This window comes from Salmo salar, chromosome 26 (genome assembly GCF_965601325.2).
Source record: "Salmo salar chromosome 26, fSalSal1, whole genome shotgun sequence".
Classification (NCBI taxonomy): domain Eukaryota; kingdom Metazoa; phylum Chordata; class Actinopteri; order Salmoniformes; family Salmonidae; genus Salmo; species Salmo salar.
The window spans coordinates 9,725,789-9,749,569 of NC_138316.1; the positions used below are offsets into that span (position 1 = coordinate 9,725,789).

The 23,781-nt window shown below is 42.1% G+C and overlaps 1 protein-coding gene across 1 annotated transcript in view; it reads right to left on the reverse strand.

The window, feature by feature from the left end:
- Window positions 1-16,543, reverse strand: part of LOC106587094 (leucine zipper protein 2) — a 169,235-nt gene extending 152,692 nt beyond the window's left edge. Inside the window, exon 1 of the mRNA XM_014175054.3 lies at window positions 16,310-16,543. Within this exon, the coding sequence (XP_014030529.1) occupies window positions 16,310-16,371 (62 nt within the window). The 5' untranslated portion in view covers window positions 16,372-16,543. The remainder of the gene's footprint in view (window positions 1-16,309) is intronic.
- Between the last annotated feature and the right edge of the window lie 7,238 nt (window positions 16,544-23,781).

The following is a 23,781-nucleotide window of genomic DNA, read 5'->3' on the forward strand; positions in this document are numbered from 1 at the left end:
TTAAAATGATAAACTTGGCTTAGTTAACGCAACGTGCCATTGGAACACAGGAGTGATGGTTGTTGATAATGGGCCTCTGTACACCTATGTAGATATTCCATAAAAAATCAGCCATTTCCAGCTACAATAGTCATTTACAACATTAACCATGTCTACACTGTATTTCTGATCAATTTGATGTTATTTTAATGGACAAAAAAATGTGCTTTTCTTTCAAAAACAAGGACATTTCTAAGTGACCCCAAACTTTTCAACGGCAGTGTATGTATGAATATTGGGACGGAACCAGAACAGAACCCAAGAATCCAAAATGTTGCACTACCTCCACCCTACCGGGGCATTTGTCAAACTTTCAAATCCACACACCTCAAACCGCTACTTAGCTTACCTGTATACTCAAGCAGATTGTGTGGTGACTCGATAGACAAACATTTAAGGACAAGCACTGTTAAACCAACTCCATCCACTTAAAGTGATTGCATACAGGATTAAGGCTGATCTAGTTCTTAGATGATCTAGTTCTTTACTTGTCATTCTACCTGGTAAACCTCAACAGTCTCCGATTCCAACAACATTTATTCATAAAAAGCATTCATATTCATAATGTGCCCCCTATTATAAAGATTATAAGATTATAAACACATTAGAAAGCTTCGCTAATCCTCCATGTCAAATCAGAACATTCGACTAGGCTACCTCCCGAAAATGTTTTATAGGAAGCTGCAGAATCCCAAAGTGCTGTGTCAGTAGTTAACATGGACCAGTTTCCTGGGAAAGCCCTATTTTTTATTCCTGATCTTGTTGTTGAGCACCCGTCCTACGTTCCTTTGTTTGCTGAACTGTGGAGGCCTAGCTGAGCTAATAACAATGCTGTCACAATTGTAAAATGTTTGAGTGTTTGTATCAGTGCATTCAATCTTCAGAATCACTGCAAATTATATAGCTAATCATTTGAGAATGTGTGTGTGTGTGTGTGTGTGTGTGTGTGTGTGTGTGTGTGTGTGCGTGCGTGCGTGTGTGCCCCACAGCTCCACAGAGCCTGCAGCCTGCATTGCTCTCTCTACACATAGCATCACTGCAGGTCTGGCAGAGTAGGGAGCCTCTATGCTCCCTGGGAAACAGTGCTTGCATGCCAAATTGACATTCACTGGAGTATGCTCCCTCCTGTCATTTTGTCAACACCGTCACTGTGTGGAGCGCAGCCAAGCAAGCCTTCTGACAGACAGGCAAATGGGAGGAGGTGGACTTCAGCAACATAACACCCTCTCACCACCCCTCAGCCCAGTGGCAGGGTTCAGTGCACACGCACACAAACACGCGAGCATGCGTGTGCACACATGGCTTTTTTGCCCGCCAACATCCAACGCTTTTCTTGGACACATCACAAATTATCTCTAAAGTACTATTACCAAGCTATGATTTGCCTCAATGACTTTCCATTAGCCCAGATTTAGGTAAACTTGCACATAGAATTCAAGGATGCCACAAATGTGTGGCAAATACCAATGGCCTCTGTTTTTTACCCCCTTCTGTGGCATTCCCGGAAGTACTTAGCTTGAACCTATTCAGTTTGCCTAAATGAAGATCGTACAATCGATAAGGTATTCGAAAGGTCACCATGACAGTGTTGTTGTGTAGGAAATACAATCTTGAGGCTGGGCCTTGAATAATTAAGAAACATCGCTGCCTCTTCACCATTCCAATAATCCAATACTCAATTTGCAGGGAATATAATAGGCATGGTATCTGAAGCGCCAGCATATTGCTGAATTCTCCGCCGGGCATGAAGGCACATTGAAATAAAGATAAACAAACATGGCCGCCGCCAAAGATAAACTACCTCCACAGCATCATTGAATGGTTTATCCATTTCATTTGCGCAGGTATCCCATGCAAAACACTCCCTCTCCAAATACACAGGAGGATGCACTTATTAGGAGTCAGGTGTCATGGCAAAACACCGGCGGAACACGGGAGATAGGGACTCAAATGGAACCAGTACTTGTCAGCCAAGATGGATCCCAGACACCGAATAAGCTTAGGGAGAAGAGATTAGATAAAAATAACAGAATCCATCCAAACGTTGGCAGAGGTGTGCCGGTGGCTGATAAAGGATTCAAATGTATGTAGCCCTACCAGAGGAAAAGAGCAAATATAATGTTGCCTGAAAATGAATGCAGGGCACTGGCAGCGTGTATGCTCAGTGGAGAGAGAGAGAGAGAGAGAGAGAGAGAGAGAGAGAGAGAGAGAGAGAGAGAGAGAGAGAGGAGAGAGAGAGAGAGAGAGAGAGAGAGAGAGAGAGAGAGAGAGAGAGAGAGAGAGAGAGAGAGAGAGAGAGACGAGGGGTTAATACAAGGCAGGAAATGAAAAATGAGCTGTCTGTTGTGACTAAACGTGACCCATAAAATCTATTCTGTTATTTGAGTTTTCGCTCTTGCATGGAGTGAGAGTTTCTGTTTGTCCTTCAACATTTGTCCCGCTACTGAGCTTGCCACCTGCCTTTGTTCCCAGATATAGATCTCATGATACATCCCCCCCTAGTGGTACCAAATCCATCTGGGGTGTGGTCTGAGTGGGAAACAACTCTTATTTCCCCCCCCATCATTCAGAGGCGAATAGTCAGAATCAGAGATACGTAGCTGGCGATAATAAATGAATAAATACAGGAGGAAGGGGGAAAAAACGATACTATAAAAACACTCTGCTTTAATTCTAAGCTGTATTATTTATGATTCAGCTCTTTTGTTCATGCCCAGACCCATCTCTCTCCACACACTCCGATCTCTCTAATAATTTGTGAGTAATGCCTCTGAGCACTTTGGTTTGTCCATAGGGTACCAATTATGGGCCATTAGAAAGCCACAAGAGAAAAAGGGAGAATAAATAGATGCAGAACCCAGGGAGTGGGAGACAAGAGCATCCTTCAGATAACTCAGATATGATACCGTAGGATGCTGCCGTACTGTCATGATTAGGAGGGTAGATAAAACCAGTGGAGTAGTGATTACTGAAATAACCATCTCTGTATGTTGTATGATTTTTGATCGGGACCATCGTGTAACCTGTATATAGCCTTCCCTGTAGCTCAGTTGGTAGAGCATGGTGTTTGCAACACTAGGGTTGTGGGTTCGATTCCCACGGGGGGCCAGCACAGAAGAAAAAAAAAAAAAAAAAATGTATGAAATGTATGCATTCACTACTGTAAGTCGCTCTGGATAAGAGCGTCTGCTAAATGACTAAAATGTAAAAAAAAATAACCTGTATATTTGAACTATTCCCAAATGTGTAACATTCCAATAATGATAAGAATAGTAATTATAGGGGTGGGAGAGAGTTGATCAGACCATGTCATGCATTATATTGGGATTCCATCTCTCCTCATTTCTCTGTCGTTTCTGCATATTGACGCTTGACACATCTACTCAGATCCTCGAGGTCTACAAACTCCAAACGTAAAAGAAATGTAGGCGGTGCTCCTTTGAATTGTCTGTCTTTTTCAGCTACTGCCAACTCTAAATATTTTTACTTGAAGCAGTTTTTTGTATTTAATATATAAACATATGCAAAACACACAGTCTCCATAACACAGCTTTTCCCTTCAGGATTCGACACAGTGGAATGACATTAAGCGTCACGCCGAATGTCAGGAAGTGCATCCACCCTCGCGGGGCCTCTGGAGTGACATTGATGGGTTGATTGATGTTAGACTAAAAACAACCAACGACCTGCCTGTGTAGTCACTCGCCCCTGTGGTCTTTGTACGCTGCCATGAGACTTGAACGATCTGAGCGACGTACTCTAACAGACAAAGACATGTAACAGTGTCTTGAAGGAGTCAAGGCTGTCTAAATTCTCCCACCGTGCGAGCACAATGGGGTGGGAGTCGTTATTTCAAAGTCACCTGCTCGTCAAATATGACAGCCGTGACGTGGTTATACTTATAAATATATTATCTTCTATCTTGACAGCTAAAACTACGAAACAGACTGTCTTAACTTTCACTACACATTGTAAGGGTATATTGAAGTAACTGTACATGAGAGGGCCGTTTGCGCGGCCGTCTGGCTGTGCTGCGGTCGTAGGTACGAGGCGATAGCCGAGTAATGTAGGGTTGGTAAAACCTTTTCAGTGTAAACTTAAACAACTAATATAAATGTATGCAGAAATGATAATGGAGCTATATATTTTTTAATAAGATCATCTTTGAGAACTAACAATAACCAAATTAAAAACTAGACAGTCTGGTATTGATTTTGTTATAATGTTCGAGTCACTCAAATAGCATAAAAACATGTCAAAAGCCATGGCAAAATATGTATAATTGCAGGAAATTAGCTTTAAAAATGCATTTTTGGTCACAGTACCATGGCAAAATGTATAGAATTGCAGGAAACTATCCTTAAAACTGTAAAATGTTGTCTGTCCCATGGCAAAATGTGCAGATTTGCCAGAAATTGGCTTTAAATCAGAAAAAGGTCCCATGTGGCTCAGTTGGTAGAGCATCGTGCTTGCAAAACCAGCGTTGTGGGATCGATTCCCATTGGGGACCAGTACGGAAATGTATCCACGCACTACTCTAAGTCGCTCTGGATAAGAACGTCTACTTAAAAAAATCATTCCCCGGCAAACTGCACAAACCTGGCCACGCTTAATGTATCAAACTCTTGCCATGCCATTGTTATGAACGTTCTAAAGAATACAAAAGAAAAATACTATTTGCCGGTCCCACTCGACGTGTCACAACTTTCCTTCCCTGGCAATAGATAACAGTAGAACTCCAGCCAACATGTTTAAAATGAATCATTCCCCTCTTTTGCATAGCTTTTGTTTTGCCAAGATTTAATTTGAAGCAAAGCTTGACATTAGCAATATTCTCCTTGAGCAGGGCTCTTCAACATTCCATTTTGAATGCACCATTCACGGACTTCGAGGGAAATCTCCCTGCATATTCTTTCCTCCCTTTTTGCCTGCTTGCTTCCATCTCTCCCAATAGAAAATCCTCTGACTTATTTATTTATTTGACCCTTAAAATCCCATTACTATGTTATTACACTCAGCAGCAGCATGGAGAGGACAATCCTGCTCTATAATGTGTATTGATCTTTGTTTATACCTTCACCAATAAAGCCTGCTTGGCACTTCTGTATAGTTCACATCCATACTTCAACATCGAGCTCACAAGAAAACATCATTAAGGCTATCTTAGACGCAAAAGCAGATAACATTTGACGGGAAAACTTCTCGTTTCCCGGAACTAGATGAAGACCAAAGGAGTTATTCACTGTAACTTTATTTGAGTAACAAAGAAGTGGTCATATCAAATGTCTTGCAAGAAGATTGGGCGCAAACAAACTTGGTGTGTTACATCACGTATGGCCTTGAATACCAAATGACAGTATCATGGTGTCCTCTAATTAATTTCTCATTGGACGAGAGCTACCAAAGGTTCTATTTATTGTGGCCCACTTCATTACTGTCATGTGGCCAATGTGGTTGCCATGGCACACCAATTACCCCGTGTCTTTGAATTTCAATTATCATTCACATCTTGCCTCACACTATAAGGACATTACTGTCTTACACAAATGTCATTTTTCTCATCTCGGGGCTCGAGACCTACCCTGCCTCTGCATTTATGAAATCATATGACGACAAGAAGAAAAAAATCAGGCCGGCCGTCTCAAGCTGTGGCATGGGGTTAAAAGCTCTTGGGCTTTGTTTACAATGGTAATGATGGAGGTGCATTAAAAATCTTATCATGGAGGCAATCTTCAATCGAATTAACCCTCTACCGCATGCATTATAATAGAACCATGCAAAAAAGTTTTCCTCAATTAAAATGCCCCAAATTACATTTTTGGAGAAAACATTTTTTAAAGTGTAATTTTGGGATTTTTGCCGTATGGCAATATGCAACTACTAAAAACATAAGAAATTCGTTTTTCTTATGGAAATGTGCTGTTTGAGTTATAATTGTATTGTTTTTAATTCATTCACACTATCTGAAATTATGTTTTCTTGTAAAAAATGTTTTTTCTTTTTTCATAAATAATATGATCATTATTATAATGTTATGAATATTAAACATAATTGTTTAATCCATGCATACATAACAAATATTGTTATGATTATGATTTCACTGTAATTTGCCTATGACCAGGCCCCTCCCACTTGAATTGCAGTTCCACTATCATCTGCCTATGCCCCCCCTCCCCCCCACACACACACTTCTGTAAAAAGTAATTGTGTTTGTATTTTTTTCATTTTTGCCATATTGCAACACCATGCAGTAAAGGGTTAAAAAATGATCTCCCCATTCAACAACTTATCAATTGCAACAGGTGACTTCCAACACCGAACAGTTCCCTATGCAAGCTGTTACTTAACGGTAGTCTTTCCTTCAGCGCGTAAACCCTAGTCTATTGACGCAACGGTGTCTCAGTCTTAGAAAAGAAAGGTGGAAACCTTTCTACAGAGGATTCTACCTGGAACCAAAAAGGGTTATCCTATGGGGACAACTGAAGAACCCATGTGTAAGTAACATAATAAAAAAATCCCCATGAAATTCTGTAAATTTAAGCAACATTTTGCATGGGCTGCGTCTCAATCCACCACATCGGCCTATGTCGCCCTTCTAGATCTGCGATGGAAAGTGGCAGAGCTACAACGCTGTTTGTCAGACCAGGAGACATCCCAAAAATCGGTCTTCTCACGTAAAGTTCTGTAGCATCTGAACGGCCTATAGAAAGTGGAGACTCTCACGATGGTGCTCTCCATTTTTCTCTATGACCCACACAAGTGTCACGGTACTCGTCTAAAGGTAACCCATACAAATGAATGGAAGTATGGAGGTACATTTGTGCCAAATAAAAGGGGTTAAATATGTGAGCTAGATATAGGACAGAAACGTCAAAACCTTATTTCTTATGATACATTTTTGACTGTCTTTTTTTGCCATTTATTAATGTGTTATTCAATGTAGTTATATGGGCTATAGTAGTAAAGGCCAAATTCAATATATTATCAAATCATTAAAAATATATATTTTTTCTACCTAAAGAGGTCCTAAAATTCCAAATCAAATAGCAAAATTATCCATGGTATGAGCTTAAAACAATTAATTATGTCAACCAAGAACCCCCCCCCCCCCCCCCCCCCCCCCCCAACGGCTTAGACTTTTAAGAATTAATTTGTCACCATGACCAACCACCGGAAAACGTCCACTGTTGTCCCAAATTGCTACTGTGCAAAATACATGAGTGTTTGAGCAAGATGTCAATCCAACAAACCAGTCTCCAAAATGCTTGTGTTATAAATCAAGCATAGCATTTAATTAAAATAATGATGGACCCTTCACGCCGTAATCACAAAGAGCCAACTTAACTACTTGGCAGAGGAGCCAAAGCCGCTTCCTGATGATAGACAAAGTGCAAGCTAGCAAGCACCACTACACTCACATTTACCTTTCAATACCTCAGGTGCTGAACAATAGCGGTGGATTAGACGAGATGATCTCATTGGTCATTACCCCCGGCCAAGCATGCACAGTCCATCAATGCATATAATTATTATCATTACCATCTTGCCGCTGTCAATAGTTCAGTCTAATTCCCAGGATGCCCTGCACTTGACCCTCTGGTCTAGTCAATCACTGCTTTTCTTCTCTGTCAAACATTGCTTAGAACTACACAAAGGGCCCAATTCGAACAAAACCCATACACAAGAGTTAAGGGGGGAAAAATATTTAAAGCATTTAAAAAAACAAAATAACATTCTTGGGGTTGATTCTTTACCATGTTGCAAGAAGGGATTGTTTCTTTTAAGTCGTAATATGTGATTGTTTTATAAAATTACTTAATAGGTACCTATATAATACAACTGATTATCTATAGCACAATTCCAGATAAGTTCAAACTTTGTATAAATAAGTAGAGCTAGCTGGGGGGGTAATCAAGGATAGGTTTTGGAAACACTGCTTTAGAGAGTAAATGCTTGCTGTTAGCCATGAGCATGACGCATGGAACACATACAGTTGGAAAACAATTAGCTATGAAATAAGCTGTAAACCAAAGACAAGCAGGCCTAAACAGAATATTATAGTCTAAATGTTTTGTTAAATAAGATTTATCTCCGTTATATGACCTCAATATGTATGACGCATTCCACAAATATGGAGGAATCTGTAATGGTTTAGACGACCATCAAGGGTTTTTGAGGATTAATGACGGGCAAATTGGGGCTATTCTCGGAAAGATATCAATTTTTCAGAGATACAGAAAGATTACACTTCTTATCCACAGGAAATACTGTATCTTGGCAAATTAGAAATGTAGCCCATCATTTCAATGGGAAGCTTCTGATACCCATCAGTTGAGTAGCCACCGACTGTCATGTATAGCTGCTAGGTCATTATGCTCTCATTACAAAAGGACCTATTCAATTCCCCATCACCTTTCAGCAAGATGACCTACTGGATATTAGCATGTATTATCAGGCTATTACAGCTATTGCCAGGCTCCCATTGTTAATCTTAGTCATAAACCGCGTGCCTCTTTAATGCCCGACCCCATCCAACATCAAAGAAAGAATTTCAAATGCAATATGTTTAGTATTTACAGCCAGATGTGAAGAGACTAAGCAACGCAGGCCCTGGCTTTGTGATATGTACAGTATCATCCAAGGATTTCGGCAGTCTTTAATTGCGGGCCAGTAGCTAAATATTTAATGTTATGGAGGTCCCAATGGCCACCGGTATTTACCAGACATGGTTGCCTAGGTAGGAAACATCAAAGTTAGTGTCAATAATAAAGAACATTTGTGCAAATCCCATAAAAGAGACTTTGCTAAGACATGAACGGCGAATAGGCTAGACTGCATTGTAGTGAGTAGTGAGCAGCCACAGGCGCTCATGCGTGCACATACACTCACACACACACAAGTACACACACACACACTCAGAAACAGCCACAGTACTCTAAGCCTAATCAGATGCATTGAGGAAGTGTGGCAAAAGTGGGTTGAATTTCCCCTAATCAATTCTATACAGTTACTTTCGCCCTGGTCAATTATGCGCCAGTTTTGACATCAACCAACAACTCAGCTCCATAGAATCGTTGAGATATCCAAAGTACTCTCATATAATTCTGTCTAGAAAAAAATATTATGTTATAGGTGGATGGCCATCAGAATCTTAAAGCTACATTCTGGGAGGGAAGCTTCGGAAGCTTTTAAATTTTTCAGTGGTCATGTCACGTCCTGACGAGTATAGAGGTTATTTGTATTTGTAGGTTGGTCAGGACGTGGCAGAGGGTATTTGTTTTATGTGGTTGGGGGGGTTATGAGTATTGTAGAGGGGTGTTTTATTTATGTATTACGGGGTTTTGGTGTATGTTCTGGGTTTTGTATTCTAGGTTGGTTTTCTAGTTTGTTTATTTCTGTGTGGTCTGTGTGGCTCCCGATCAGGAACAGCTGTACGTCGCTGTAAAACTGTCGGTTTGTCGTTCTTTGTTTTCCATGTTCACATTTATTTAATAAATTATAATGATGAGCACGCAACCCGCTGCGCCTTGGTCCTCTCTACCCAACGACACCCGTTACAGGTCATTTCAGTCCTTGATACCAAATAATTATAATTAGAACTTGTTTTTTGCTAAAACAAGTGTGTAAACAATGTATAGCTTCAAAATATGTTTAAAACTATTTATTGGGTGTCATGGACTGTCAGTTCTTCCATCTAGACCACTGCCTATGAAATTGAGAGGGGTTACATTTCCCTAGCCCCATCCCTCAGCTGTATAACAAAACAACTGGTGGGATGGCCGCTTTGTTGTTTTTAAATCTGAGAATGTAAACGTCCTCTCACGGTCAACTGCGTTTATTTTCAGCAAACTTAACATGTGTAAATATTTGTATGAACATAACAAGATTCAACAACAGACATAAACTGAACAACTTCCACAGACATGTGACTAACATAAATGGAATAATGTGTCCCTGAATAAAGTGGGGGTCAAAATCAAAAGTAACAGTCAGTATCTGGTGTGGCCACCAGCTGCATTAAGTACTGCAGTGCATCTCCTCCTCATGGACTGCACCAGATTTGCCAGTTCTTGCTGTGAGATGTTACCCCACTCTTCCACCAAGGCACCTGCAAGTTCCTAGACATTTCTGGGAGGAATGGCCCTAGCCCTCATCCTCCGATCCAACAGGTCCCAGACGTGCTCAATGGGATTGAGATCCGGGCTCCTCGCTGGCCATGGCAGAACACTGACATTCCTGTCTGGCAGGAAATCACGCACAGAACGAGCAGAATGGCTGGTGACATTGTCATGCTGGAGGGTCATGTCAGGATGAGGGAGGAGGTTGTCTTCCCTGTAACGCACAGCGTTGAGATTGCCTGCAATGACAACAAGCTCAGTCCGATAATGCTGTGACACACCGCCCCAGACCATGACGGACCCTCCACCTCCAAATCAATCCCGCTCCAGAGTACAGGCCTCGGTGTAACGCTCATTCCTTTGATGATAAATGCGAATCTGACCATCACCCCTGGTGAGACAAAACCACGACTCGTCAGTGAAGAGCACTTTTTTGCCAGTCCTGTCTGGTCCAGCGACGGTGGGTTTGTGCCCATAGGCGATGTTGTTGCCGGTAATGTCTGGTGAGGACCTGCCTTACAACAGGCCTACAAGCCCTGGGTCCAGCCCTCTCAGCCTATTGCGGCCAGTCTGAGCACTGATGGAGGGATTGTGCGTTCCTGGTGTAACTCGGGCAGTTGTTGTTGCCATCCTGTACCAGTCCTGCAGGTGTGATGTTCGGATATGACGATCCTGTACAGGTGTTGTTACATGTGGTCTGCCACTGCGAGGACGATCAGCTGTCCGTCCTGTCTCCCTGTAGCGCTGTCTTAGGCGTCTCACAGTACGGACATTGCAATTTATTGCCCTGGCCACATCTGCAGTCCTCATGCCTCCTTGCAGCATGCCTAAGGCACATTCACGCAGATGAGCAGGGACCCTGGGCATCTTTCTTTTGGTGTTTTTCAGAGTCAGTAGAAAGGCCTCTTTAGTGTCCTAAGTTTTCATAACTGTGACCTTAATTGCCTACCGTCTGCAAGCTGTTAGTGTCTTAACGACCGTTCCACAGGTGCATGTTCATTAATTGTTTATGGTTCATTGAACAAGCATGGGAAACAGTGTTTAAACCCTTTACAATGAAGATCTGTGAAGTTATTTGGATTTTTACGAATTATCTTTGAAAGACAGGGTCCTGAAAAAGGGATGTTTCTTTTTTTTTGCTGAGTTTAGCTTTAAAATACGAAGCCCCAAATGTATCAAGACCTACTCTTCATAATAATCCAACACACATTGTGGGCCACTTGGGCCAGGTTTAGGGCTAAAGACTAAACATATAGTGTATGTTACTGACACACATACAAACTGTAGTCCTGGTCAGGACATTATTAACCCTATGGTGTCCATATTAGGATAGCCTCAATCTCAGCAGGACACTACTGTATACTTATAGTGTGAAACACTTGCATGAACCACATCCTCTCAAGCAGCAGTAATGTACTGTAAAGTAGCAATTAGAGGTCAGTAAAGCTGCATAAGCAACTGGTCTGGATGTATTTGATCATAAGAAATCCACCAGTGGTGTTTGTTTGTGGGGAGGTTTAGCAATAAGGACCTTTATGAAAACATTATTACGATTTTTTGCGTTTGTTTACTCTATAATAGAATGCTACAATATAATACTTCATGCACACATCAATGTACTTCAATTCATTTTAGAAACCAAAAAGTCAACATGACACCTTTCATGTCAATTAGCAACCAGAATAGAATTCCTTTGGTACCATTACTCAGCATATTGAGATCAGTTTATTCAGAGGTTGTGTCCACACTTGACACTTACATTTGACTCCTGCTTTCAGAATACGAAGATAGCATTGAAAAGACGGGTCTAGACTCACAAAAGTCGCTTCGTGGTCTGATTGTGTTCAGATCTGGCTGACCCCTTCAGGAGGTGGTCTGGGAAGCATTGTTTGCGGAGTTCTCCTCAGTATGGACGCAATCAGGCCACCGAAAGCGCATTCAGTGGCTGACATCATCAGCACTCCTACCACAAGTCTCCAGAAAACTTGTGTTTTGGGACCGAGAGGCATCTTTTCCTTATAACATTTGGAGGAAATACGTTCCTAGAGTGTGAGGAACATGCTTACTGGCCTCAAATATTTACAAAAACTATTATGCTAACCCGTTTGTAATCCCTTTAGCGTTGCTTGCTAGCTTGCTGGCTTGCTACAGAGGTTAGCTGGCTAGTTTGCCACAGTAGTTAGCTGGTGCTATCAGTTGTTATTGTGTTATTATTGTTGTGCACCTATTCCACCATTTGTAGAATGCATACTGGAAATTGAATATAGCGTGGGAAAAGGGAATCCGGATGCACAACGTAGGTGTAGATAGATGCGTTCAGAATTCCATGATCAGAACTCTATGATGAAAATACTAAAGCTGCATGAACTATCAAGTCTAGACACGGACAGATTTGTCTAGTAGTGATACCTGCTTAGGGACCACTGAATTAGTCTAGGTCAGAGCCATATACAGAAATGGACTGGCCATAGGGTAGTTCTGGCAAATCCCAGATGGGCTTCATCTTTAGCAGAATGTGCCTGTCAAAATTGAGGCTATTGCGCAAAATGGTAATTATTTGGCCAGTTATGGAGGACTCTCAAGGGAAGAAAAGGGCATGGTGTCAGGGCCTCGAGGAAAAAAAATTGCTGCCCAGGTCAATTTCTGGTCCCAGTCTGTCCCTAGCCATATACAGTATATAGACACAGTTGAAGTCGGAAGTTTACATACACTTAGGTTGGAGTCATTAAAACTCGTTTTTCAAGCACTCCACAAATGTCTTGTTAACAAACTATAGTTTTGGCAAGTCAGTAAGGACATCTACTTTGTGCATGACACAAATCATTTTTCCAACAATTGTTTACAGACAGATTATTTCACTTATAATTCACTGTATCACAATTCCAGTGGGTCAGATGTTTACATACACTAAATTGACTGTGCCTTTAAACAGCTTGTAAAATTCATGGCTTTAGAAGCTTCTGATAGGCTAATTGACATAATTTCACTCAATTGGAGGTGTACCTGTTAATGTATTTCAAGGCCTACCTTCAAACTCAGTGCCTCTTTGCTTGACATCATGGGAAAATCAAAAGAAATCAGCCAAGACCTCAGAAAAAAATGTGTAGACCTTCACAAGTCTGGTTCATCCTTGGGAGCAATTTCCAAACGGCTAAAGGTACCACGTTTATCTGTACAAACAATAGTACGCAAGGAACGCTCAAGGAAGGAGACGCGTTCTGTCTCCTAGAGATGAACCTACTTTGGTGCGAAAAGTGCAATTCAATCCCAGAACAATAGCAAAGGACCTTGTGAAAATGCTGGAGGAAACAGGTACAAAAGTATCTATATCCACAGTAAAACAAGTCCTATATCGACATAACCTGACAGGCCACTCAGCAAGGAAGAAGCCACTGCTCCAAAACCGCCATAAAAAAGCCAGACTACGGTTTGCAACTGCACATGGGGACTCTGGTCTGATGAAACAAAAATAGAACTGTTTGGCCATAATGACCATCATTATGTTTGGAGGAAAAAGGGGGAGGCTTGCAAGCCGAAGAACACCATCCCAACCATGAAGCACAGCTGTGGCAGCATCATGTTGTGGGGGTGCTTTGCTGCAGGAGGTACTGGTGCACTTCACAAAATAGATGGCATCATGAGGTAGGAAAATTATGTGGATATATTGGAGCAACATCTCAAGACATCAGTCAGGAAGTTAAAGCTTGGTCGCAAATGGGTCTTCCAAATGGACAATGACCCCAAGCATACTTCCAAAGTTGTGGCAAAATGGCTTAAGGACAACAAAGTCAAGGTATTGGAGTGGCCGTCACAAAGCCTTGACCTCAATCCTATAGAACATTTGTGGGCAGAACTGAAAAAGTGTGTGCGAGCAAGGAGGCCTACAAACCTGACTCAGTTACACCAGCTCTGTCAGGAGGAATGGGCATAAAATTCACTCAACTTATTGTGGGAAGCTTGTGGAAGGCTACCCGAAACGTTTGACCCAGGTTAAACAATTTAAAGGCAATGCTACCAAATACTAATTGAGTGTATGTAAACTTCTGACCTACTGGGAATGTGATGCAAGAAATAAAAGCTGAAACAATCATTCTCTCTACTATTATTCTGACATTTCACGTTCTTAAAATAAAGTGGTGATCCTAATTGACCTAAGACAGGGAATTTTTACTAGGATTAAATGTCAGGAACTGTGAAAAACTGAATTTAAATGTATTTGGCTAAGGTGTATTTAAACTTCAGACTTCAACTGTATATCTTTATAAATATCATTATAAGCTTAACACATCAGTTGAGCCTATGACACATTAATGCCACTTGTTACATATAAGTTATTAGCAAAATCTATCAATCAAGCAGCCAGTCAGTCAGTCACTCAATCATGACTTCAAGTGTCTCAATGGGGTCATTTACACTATATATCACTATATATACAAAAGTATGTGGACACCCCTTCAAATTAGTGGATTAAGCTATTTCAGCTACACGCGTTTCTGACAGGGGTATAAAATCGAGCACACAGCCATGCAATCTCCATAGACAAACATTGACAGTAGAATGGCCTTACTGAAGAGCTCAGTGACTTTCAACATGGCACTGTCATAGGAGACTCTTTCCAACAAGGAGAAAGCTAAATGCCCCAATGGATAGTGCCAACTGTAAAGTTTGGTGGAGGAGGAATAATGGTCTGGGGCTGATTTTCACGGTTCAGGCTAGGCCCCTCAGTTCCAGTGAAGGGAAATCTTAACGCTACAGTATACAATGATATTATAAACGATTCTGTGCTTCCAACTTTGTGGCAACAGTTTGGGGAAGGCCCTTTCCTGTTTCAGTATGACCATTTTTGTATTTTTTTATTTAACTAGGCAAGTCAGTGCCCCTATGCACAAAGCGAGGTCCATACAGAAATGGTTTGTCGAGATCAGAGTGGAAGAACTTGACTGGCCTGCACAGAGCCCTGACCTCAACCCCATCGAACAACTTTGGGATGAATTGGAATGCCGACTGCGAGCCAGACCTAATCACCCAACATCAGTGCCCGACCTCACTAATGCTCTTGTGGCTGAACGGAAGCCTTCCCATAAGAGTGGAGGGACCAACTCCATATTAATGCCCATGATTTTGGAATGAGATATTCGAAGAACAGGTGTCCACATACTTTTGGTCATGTAGTGTATCTCATTCAACTTCGTAAAACACAATCCAAACTTCGAACATTCATCAATCATATTCATAATACAATATAAACTGTGCTTTCAACAGAATCTCCAGCATCATCAAATTAGCTTATTCAAATCTCTCAGGGCTCTGCAAAATGTGCCAATGCAATGATTGTCTATGTGCATGTGTATGTCTCTGTGCACGCATCTTCTGCCACTACATTCATCACTTAGGAGCACACTTGTAGAGAGGTCTACCAACCCAAGCTAAAATTCCATCAGGTCAAAGTAGACAAAACTGCAATGAGAGGAGTGCAAGTTTTATAATGTGTATCTGTCATTAAGCCATATTTAAGACTCTCTGACAACCTTGGCTTTTCTTTCACAAAGACCCCAGTAATGGGAGTAGTGTTCAGGCACTCGTTTGAATGAGGAATGATTTTATCAATGGTTTAATTAATCATTAAAACCTCCCTCCTCACTGCACGTCGCCTCATCTCTCCATTTCTCTTGCCTCTCCTCCTCCTCCTCATCCCCTCCTCCTCCTATTCCCCTCAATGCATTATTCTGCACACACACACACTCTCTCTCTCAAGAAATTGCAATATTCTGGGCAGCCCAGTTCCTTCTTTAGTTCCTTCTCTGACTTAACTTGCTCCTTTCCAGCAAGCAGGAGACAAGACCTGCCGCAAATCCCAAAGGCATTTTTAGCCAGTGAATTTCACCACCAAAGACACATCTCTTTCAGTTTAACACAGAATAGTTCAACAGATAAACCTTTATTTTGCCTTCAGTCTACACTCTCAGAACATCATGCTCCGCACACATGCATCTCCCGCCAGAACCCAGGCTGCCTAACCTATTTCGCAGGACTGGCCGGAGCTAAAGATTAGTATTTTCTATGATTAGCCATTGTGCATTCACCCTCCCCCTTTCTTTCAGAATCATTGAAGGTGAAGTAAGAATAATAGACCATTCATATTTTCGACTTACCTAGTGTTGAGGCTCAAAGCTGGACAAAGAAGCAGGAGGCATATAGCTCGGATTAATTTCATAGCTTTGTCTTGCACTCGCACTCCGATTCGCTCTCTCCCTCTCGATTGCTTTCTTTTTCCCTTTCTCTCTACCTCGCTTGCTCACTCACTGGCTCGATCGCTTGCCTGCGCGCACTCACTCAGGCACACACACACACACACACACACACACACACACACACACACACACACACACACACACACACACACACACACACACACACACACACACACACACACACACACACACAGAGAGAGAGAGAAGCAGATAGATGCAACCCAGTGGCTCTAACAGAGCAAGGGAGGATCTCTGGCTTTAAATAACACAGTGACACAGACAGACTTACTAATGAGGAAATGAATGGGGGTGGGGGGGGGGGGGGTAAGACTGGCAGAATCAGACTGGAGAGATGAGAGCAGCTCCCACTGAGCATAGCAGGGGCGTAGGCATGGGTAGGCTTTGGTGGATGCTGGCCCACCAACTAGGGAGCCAGTCCCTGCCAGGCCCACCCAATTAGATTTAGCAAAAACAAATCAAAAATACATTATTTTTACAAAAATACTCATCAGTATTTCTGGCTACACAGACTTCAGTTCAATGTCTATTTTTGATTTACATTTGGCTGAGTTCAACGGGAAATCCACAAAGAAATATTACCATGACATTGGATTTAGTTTAAAAGTTGGTCGAAAAAATTACGGAATTCCCTTATGTTGAGAACTATTTGCATATCCAATCAGTTTCCCATGTTGGTTCAACGTCATCACATTTTTTGTTGTTGTTGAAATTACGTGGAAACAACATTGATTCAACCAGTTTTTGCCCAGTGGGCTGCCACTGGTGGTGAGAGCTGAGAGGCATTCTTCCTCATTGTGGCTTGAAGAATCCCTAGCAATGCAGCTCCCCCGCCTTTCACTCAGCACCTATTATTGCCTGCACTCTAAGGGACTACAGGAGCAATTATGCGAGGATGGCAGCAACAGGGTCACCAGCATAACAAACACAGGGTTCACCAGCAGCCTCTGTGATTCATCCATAATGGGATGTATTCTAATTAATCAGCTTGCTGAATATTATACCTGTAAATATACCTGTAAATGCTACAAACAAATGGTCTAGAGTTTAAGTGGCTTTTTGATAGAAAGGGGGATGGAAATATCAAGTGATAAATGTATCATTCCTTCAACCCTGTTTCACACCATCCTTTCTTCATATTTTTGGGGTGTCTGTTTGACCTCATCAAAGATTTAGTGAGATGGGTGCTCTTCAACATGATGTAGAGGATTTTGTGCATGTTTTAAATTAGGCATAGAGCGGTGTGAAATACGGGCAGAATATTCAACACGACAACACAGAAAGGTGGAGGTCATACGCCATAGGCATGATAAATGATTTCCATTAAGGATTTAAAAGAGTTTGGAGTCCATTGTGCTCGGGGTAGTAACCTACACCTCGTTCTGTAGGACTTCCGCCCATTTATTGGGGTCTAATTAGTCCAAACCCCATGCATGGAAACACACAGTGACCAGTTCTCAATGAGAGCTTTGGACCTCGGCATGCTTTGGTGACAGGAGAGTGACCTAAAAGAGGCACCATAATCCGTCTCAATTATGTAGCTTATCAGCCAGAAAGCGGACGTCCCAATGGCAGTGAACGTGAACCTGTTTCGGGCATTATTATGGGAAAATTAATGCAATGCCGAAGAGTTAATTGTATGTTATTCATAATTACTTCATTACTATAATTGTAAATGTCACACCCTGACCTGTTTCGCCTGTCTTTGTGCTTGTCTCCACCCCCCACCAGGTGTCTCCCATCTCCCCTCATTCTCCCCTGTGTATTTATACATGTATTCTCTGTTTGTCAGTTGCCAGTTCGTTTTGTTAGTCAAGCCTACCAGCGTTTGCCCCCTTGCTCCTGTCTTTTCTATAGTTCACGTTTTCTAGTTTTCCCAGTTTTGACCATTCTGCCTGCCCTGACCCATGCTTGTGTTTCTAGCTCCAACAGTGCAGTAATATCAAACAAGTAATATCTAACAATACACACAATCTAAAGTAAAGGAATATAATTAACAATATATAAATATTTGGATGAGCAATGTCAGAGCGGCATAGACTAAGATGCAGTAGAATAGGATAGAATACAGTATATACTGTACATATGAGATGAGTAATGCAAAATATGTAAACATTATTAAAGTGACTAGTGTTCCATTATCAAAGTGGCCAGTGATTTCAAGTCTGTGTATATAGGGCAGCAGCCTCTAATGTGCTAGGAATTGCTATTTAACAGTCTGATGGCCTTGAGATAGAAGCTGTTTTTCAGTCTCTAGCAGAGACTCCCAGCTTTGATGCACCTGTACCGACCTTGCCTTCTGGATGATAGTGGGGTGAACAGGCAGTGGCTCGGGTGGTTGTTGCCCTTGATGATCTTTTTGGCCTTCCTGTAACATCGGGTGCTGTAGGTGTCCTGGAGGGCAGGTAGTTTGCCCCCGGTGATGCGTCGGGCAGACTGCACCACCCTCTGGAGAGCCATGTGGTTGCAGACGGTGCAGTTGCCCTACCAAGCGATGATACAGCCCGACAGGATGCTCTCAATTGTGCATCTGTAAAAATTTGTCAGGGTTTTAGGTGCCGAGCCAAATAGAGTTAAAGTGACTATGCATAGATAATAAACAGAGTATCAGCATCGTAAAAGGGGGGGGGGGGGGGGCGCAATGTAAATAGTCTGGGTAGCAATTTATTAGCTGTTCAGGAGTCTTATGGCTTGGGGGTAGAAGCTGTTAAGAAGTATTTTGGACCTAGACATGGCACTCCGAAACTGCTTGCCGTGCAGTTGCAGAGAGAACAGTCTATGACTTGGGTGGCTGGAGTCTTTGACAAATTTTAGGGCCTTCCTCTGACACCGCCTGGTATAGAGGTCCTGGATTGCAGGAAGCTTGGCCCCAGTGATGTACTGGGCCATACGCACAACCCTCTGTAGTGCCTTGCGGTTGGAGGCCAAGCAGTTGCCATACCAGGCAGTGATGCAACCAGTCAGGATGCACTCGATGGTGCAGCTGTAGAACTTTTTGAGGATCTGAGGACCCATGCCAAATCCTTTTAGTCTCCTGAGGGGAATAGGCTTTGTCATGCCCTCTCACGACTGTCTTGGTGTGTTTGGACCGTGATAGTTTGTTGGTGATGTGGACACGAAGGAACTTGAAGCTCTCAACCTGCTCCACTACAAGCCCGTCGATGAAAATCTCGGTCCTCCTTTTCCTGTAGTCTACAATCATCTCCTTTGTCTTGATCACGTTGAGGGAGAGGTTGTTGTCCTGGCACAACATGGCCAGGTCTCTGACCTCCTCCCTATAGGCTGTCTCATCGTTGTCGGTGATCAGGCCTACCTACCTATCATGTTGTGTCATCGGCAAATTTAATGACGGTGTTGGAGTCTTGCCAGGCCATGCAGTCATGAGTGAACAGGGAGTACAGGAGGGGACTGAGCACGCACCCCTGAGGGGCCCTCGTGTTGAGGATTAGCGTGGCAGATGTGTTGTTACCTACCCTGGGGGCGGCCCGTCAGGAAGTCCAGGATCCAGTTGCAGAGTGAGTTTAGTGTTTAGTCCCAGAGTCCTTAGCTTAGTGATGAGCTTTGAGGGCACTATGGTGTTGAACGCTGAGCTGTAGTCAATGAATAGCATTCTCACGTAGGTGTTCCTTTTGTCCAGGTGGGAAAGGGCAGTGTGGAGTGCAATAGAGTTTGCATCATCTGTGGATCTGTTGGTGTGGTATGCAAATTGGAGTGGGTCTAGGGTTTCTGGGATAACGGTGTTGATGTGAGCCATAACCAGCCTTTCAAAGCACTTCATGGCTACAGACGTGAGTCCTATGGGTCGGCAGTCATTTAGGCAGGTTACCTTAGTGTTCTTGGGCACAGAGACTATGGTGGTCTGCTTAAAACATGTTGGTATTACAGACTCAGTCAGGGACAGGTTGAAAATATCGGTGAAGAAACTTGCCACTTGATCAGCGCAAGTTCGGAGTACACATCAGTGATGTGTACGCTGAGGAATGTGAAGCTTTCCACCTTCTCCACTGCGGCCCCGTCGATATGGATAGGGAGGTGCTCCCTCTGCTGTTTCCTGAAGTCCACGATCAGCTCATTTGTTTTGTTGACGTTGGGTGAGAGGTTATTTTCCTGGCACCACACTTCCAAGGCCCTCACCTTCTCCCTATAGGCTGTCTCATCATTGTCGGTGATCAGGCCTACCACTGTTGTGTCATCGGCAAATTTAATGACGGTGTTGTAGTCGTGCCTGGCCATGCAGTCATGGGGGAACAAGGAGTACAGGAGGGGGCTGAGCATGCATCCTTGTGGGGCCCCAGTGTTGTGGATAAGCGAAGTGGAGGTGTTGTTTCCTACCTTCACCACCTAGGGGCAGCCCGTCAGGAAGTCCAGGACCCAGTTGCACAGGGCGGGGTTCAGACCCAGGGCTTCGAGCTTAATAATGAGCTTGGAGGGTACTCTGGTGTTGAATGCTGAGCTATAGTCATTTATTACAAAGACCATTTAATTACACGTAGGTCAAATCAATATACACTGTGACTATTTTATTTTACATGAGCAACATAGGTTTCCAATGACCTTCACACAGTGTTATATTCATATCAACCTCTAGTTGAGTTTCTGTATTACATTTTTCAGATATCTTGAAATGACTCAGAGCTCTGAATACTACACACTAAAAAAGAATAGTTCTTAAAGGTACCAGATAGGGGTTACTTGGCTTGTAACCATAGCTATCTATAACCCTTTTTTGAAGGTTCAATAAAGAACCATGCTCATAAGGTTCTAAATGGAACCTGTCTATAAAGAACCATTTCCTAAGGTTCTATAAAGAACCATTACAAAAGGTTCTATATAACACCCAAAAAATAATTGAGAAGCACTGACTGATTTAGTCAAGTGTTCTCAATTGACCCAAGGCCATGTGTGAGTCTTTAACAAGACACCCTCGCTGTCCGTAGCCATATATAAAATGTAATGGAACAACACAACACATTAGATAAACTGGAATGACACACCACTCATCGTTTCTGTGCGCAAACCACGCTCCAAAATATTCTAATGAGCCACCTCCCCTACATTGAAATGATCACGAAAAAAGCAAATATACCTTTTGTGAACTGTAAAGAACCATTGAAGAGCTTAAAGGGTTCTTTGAGTCATTATGGTTCCTTCCACATAGAACCATCACCCTTACAAAATAATCCTTGAGGAACCCTCATTTGTTGTGTGTAGTCATAGCCTCTAAGTGGCTGGGGAAACAGACATCTTACACATCTTTTTTTAACCTCTACGGGATAGGTGTCCCTAAACCGGGACAGTTGTTGTTAACGTGCGCTAATGTGACTAGAATTATGTTGTATACAAAAGCCAACTTTCTGGGACATAGACATGTCTTATATGGGCAGAAAGCTTAAATTCTTATTAATCTAACTGCAGTGTCCAATTAACAGTAGCTATTACAGTGAACAAATACCATTCTATTGTTTGAGGAGAGTGCACAACAACAAAATACTTTTATCACGGCAACTGGTTTGATACATTCACCTCTGAAGGTAAATAATGTACTTACATTCAGTAGTCTTGCTCTGATTTGTCATCCTGAGGGTCCCAGAGATAAAATGTAGCATAGTTTTGTTTGATAAAATCTATTTTTATGTTCAAATGTAGGAACTGAGGTCTACAGTTTGACCCCACTGCTGTCTCTGGCTCCACACCAACCCCGCCCGGCCATCTAGATGTGTGAAATTAGTGTAAAAGTTAATGATCCATCATGTATGAAATTCCTGGGAGTGTGTAAACTTAAATGTTTTATTACCTTATCATTTTTGTATGTTCTCTATAGTTACAGAGGCAAGAGAAAGTATGTGAAAACTTTGGAATTACCTGGATTTCTGCATAAATCGGTCATAAAATTTGATCTGATTTTCATCTAAGTCACAACAATAGATAAACACAGTCTGTTTAAACTAATAACACACACAAAAATATACATTTTCATGTCCTTATTGAACACACCGTGTAAACATTCACAGTGGAGGGTGGAAAAAGAATGTGAGCCCTTAGATTTAATAAGTCCTTTGGCAGCAATAAACTCAACCAAACGTTTTCTGTAGTTGCGGATCAGACCTGCACAATGTTCAGGAGGAATTTTGAACAGTTCATCTTTACAAAACTGTTACAGTTCAGCAATATTCTTAGGATGTCTGGGGTGAACCACTCTCGAGGTCATGCCACAGCATTTTAAATCGGTTTGAGGTCAGGACTCTGACTGGGCCACTCCAGAAGGCGTATTTTCTTCTGTTGCAGCCATTCTGTTGTTGATTTACTTCTGTGTTTTGAGTCGTTGTCCTATTGTATCACCCAACTTCTGTTGAGCTTCAATTGACGGACAGATAGCCTTACATTCTCCTGCAAAATATCTTGATTAATTTTTCCGTCGATGATAGCAAGCTGTCCAGGCCGTGAGGCAGCAAAGCAGCCCCAAACCATGATGCTCCCTCCACCATACTTTGCATTTGGGATGAGGTTTTGATGTTGGTGTGCTGTGCTGTGCCTTTTCTTCTCCACACACATTGTTGTGTGTTCCTTCCAAACAAATCAACTTTAGTTTAATCTGTCCACAGAATATTATGCCAGAGGCGCTGTTGAACATCCAGGTGCACTTTTGCGAACTCCATGGACTGATGAACATCAAGGCTTTTCTTAATCTTAGGTCTTCTGAGATCTCTTTTGTTCGAGGCATGGTTCACATCAGGCAATGGTTTCCGTGAATAGCAAACTCAAATTTTGAGTTTGTTTTTTTATAGGGCAGTTCTAACCAACATCTCCAATCTCGTCTCATTGATTGGACTCCAAGTTACCTGACTCCTGACTCCAATTAGCTTTCAGAAAAGTCATTAGCCTAGGGGTTCACATACTTTTGTTTAAATGATGCATTCAATATAGACAAGAAATATACAATCATTTGTGTGTTATTAGTTTAAGCACACTGTGTTTGTCTATTGTTGTGACTAAGTTGAAGATCAGATCAAATTGTAATTTATGCAGAAATCCAGGTAATTTCAAAGGGTTCACATACTTTTTCTTGCCACTGTATGTACTTGAAAATGTATCAATTGAACAAGTCGGCACATTTGGGCAAACTCCTGGCAGACTTGATACAAAATATTGTGCAGTAATGTAATTCTTCACTGGATCAGTCTGAAACTTTGCACACACACTGCTGCCATCGGGTGGCCAAAATCAAAATAACTCCAAGACTCCTATCTTAAAGTATAGCCTTTCTCTTGCATTTCAAAGATGATGTTCATTCTTTTATCAGATCTAATGTGTTATATTCTCCTACATTAATTTAACATTTCCACAACCTTCAACGT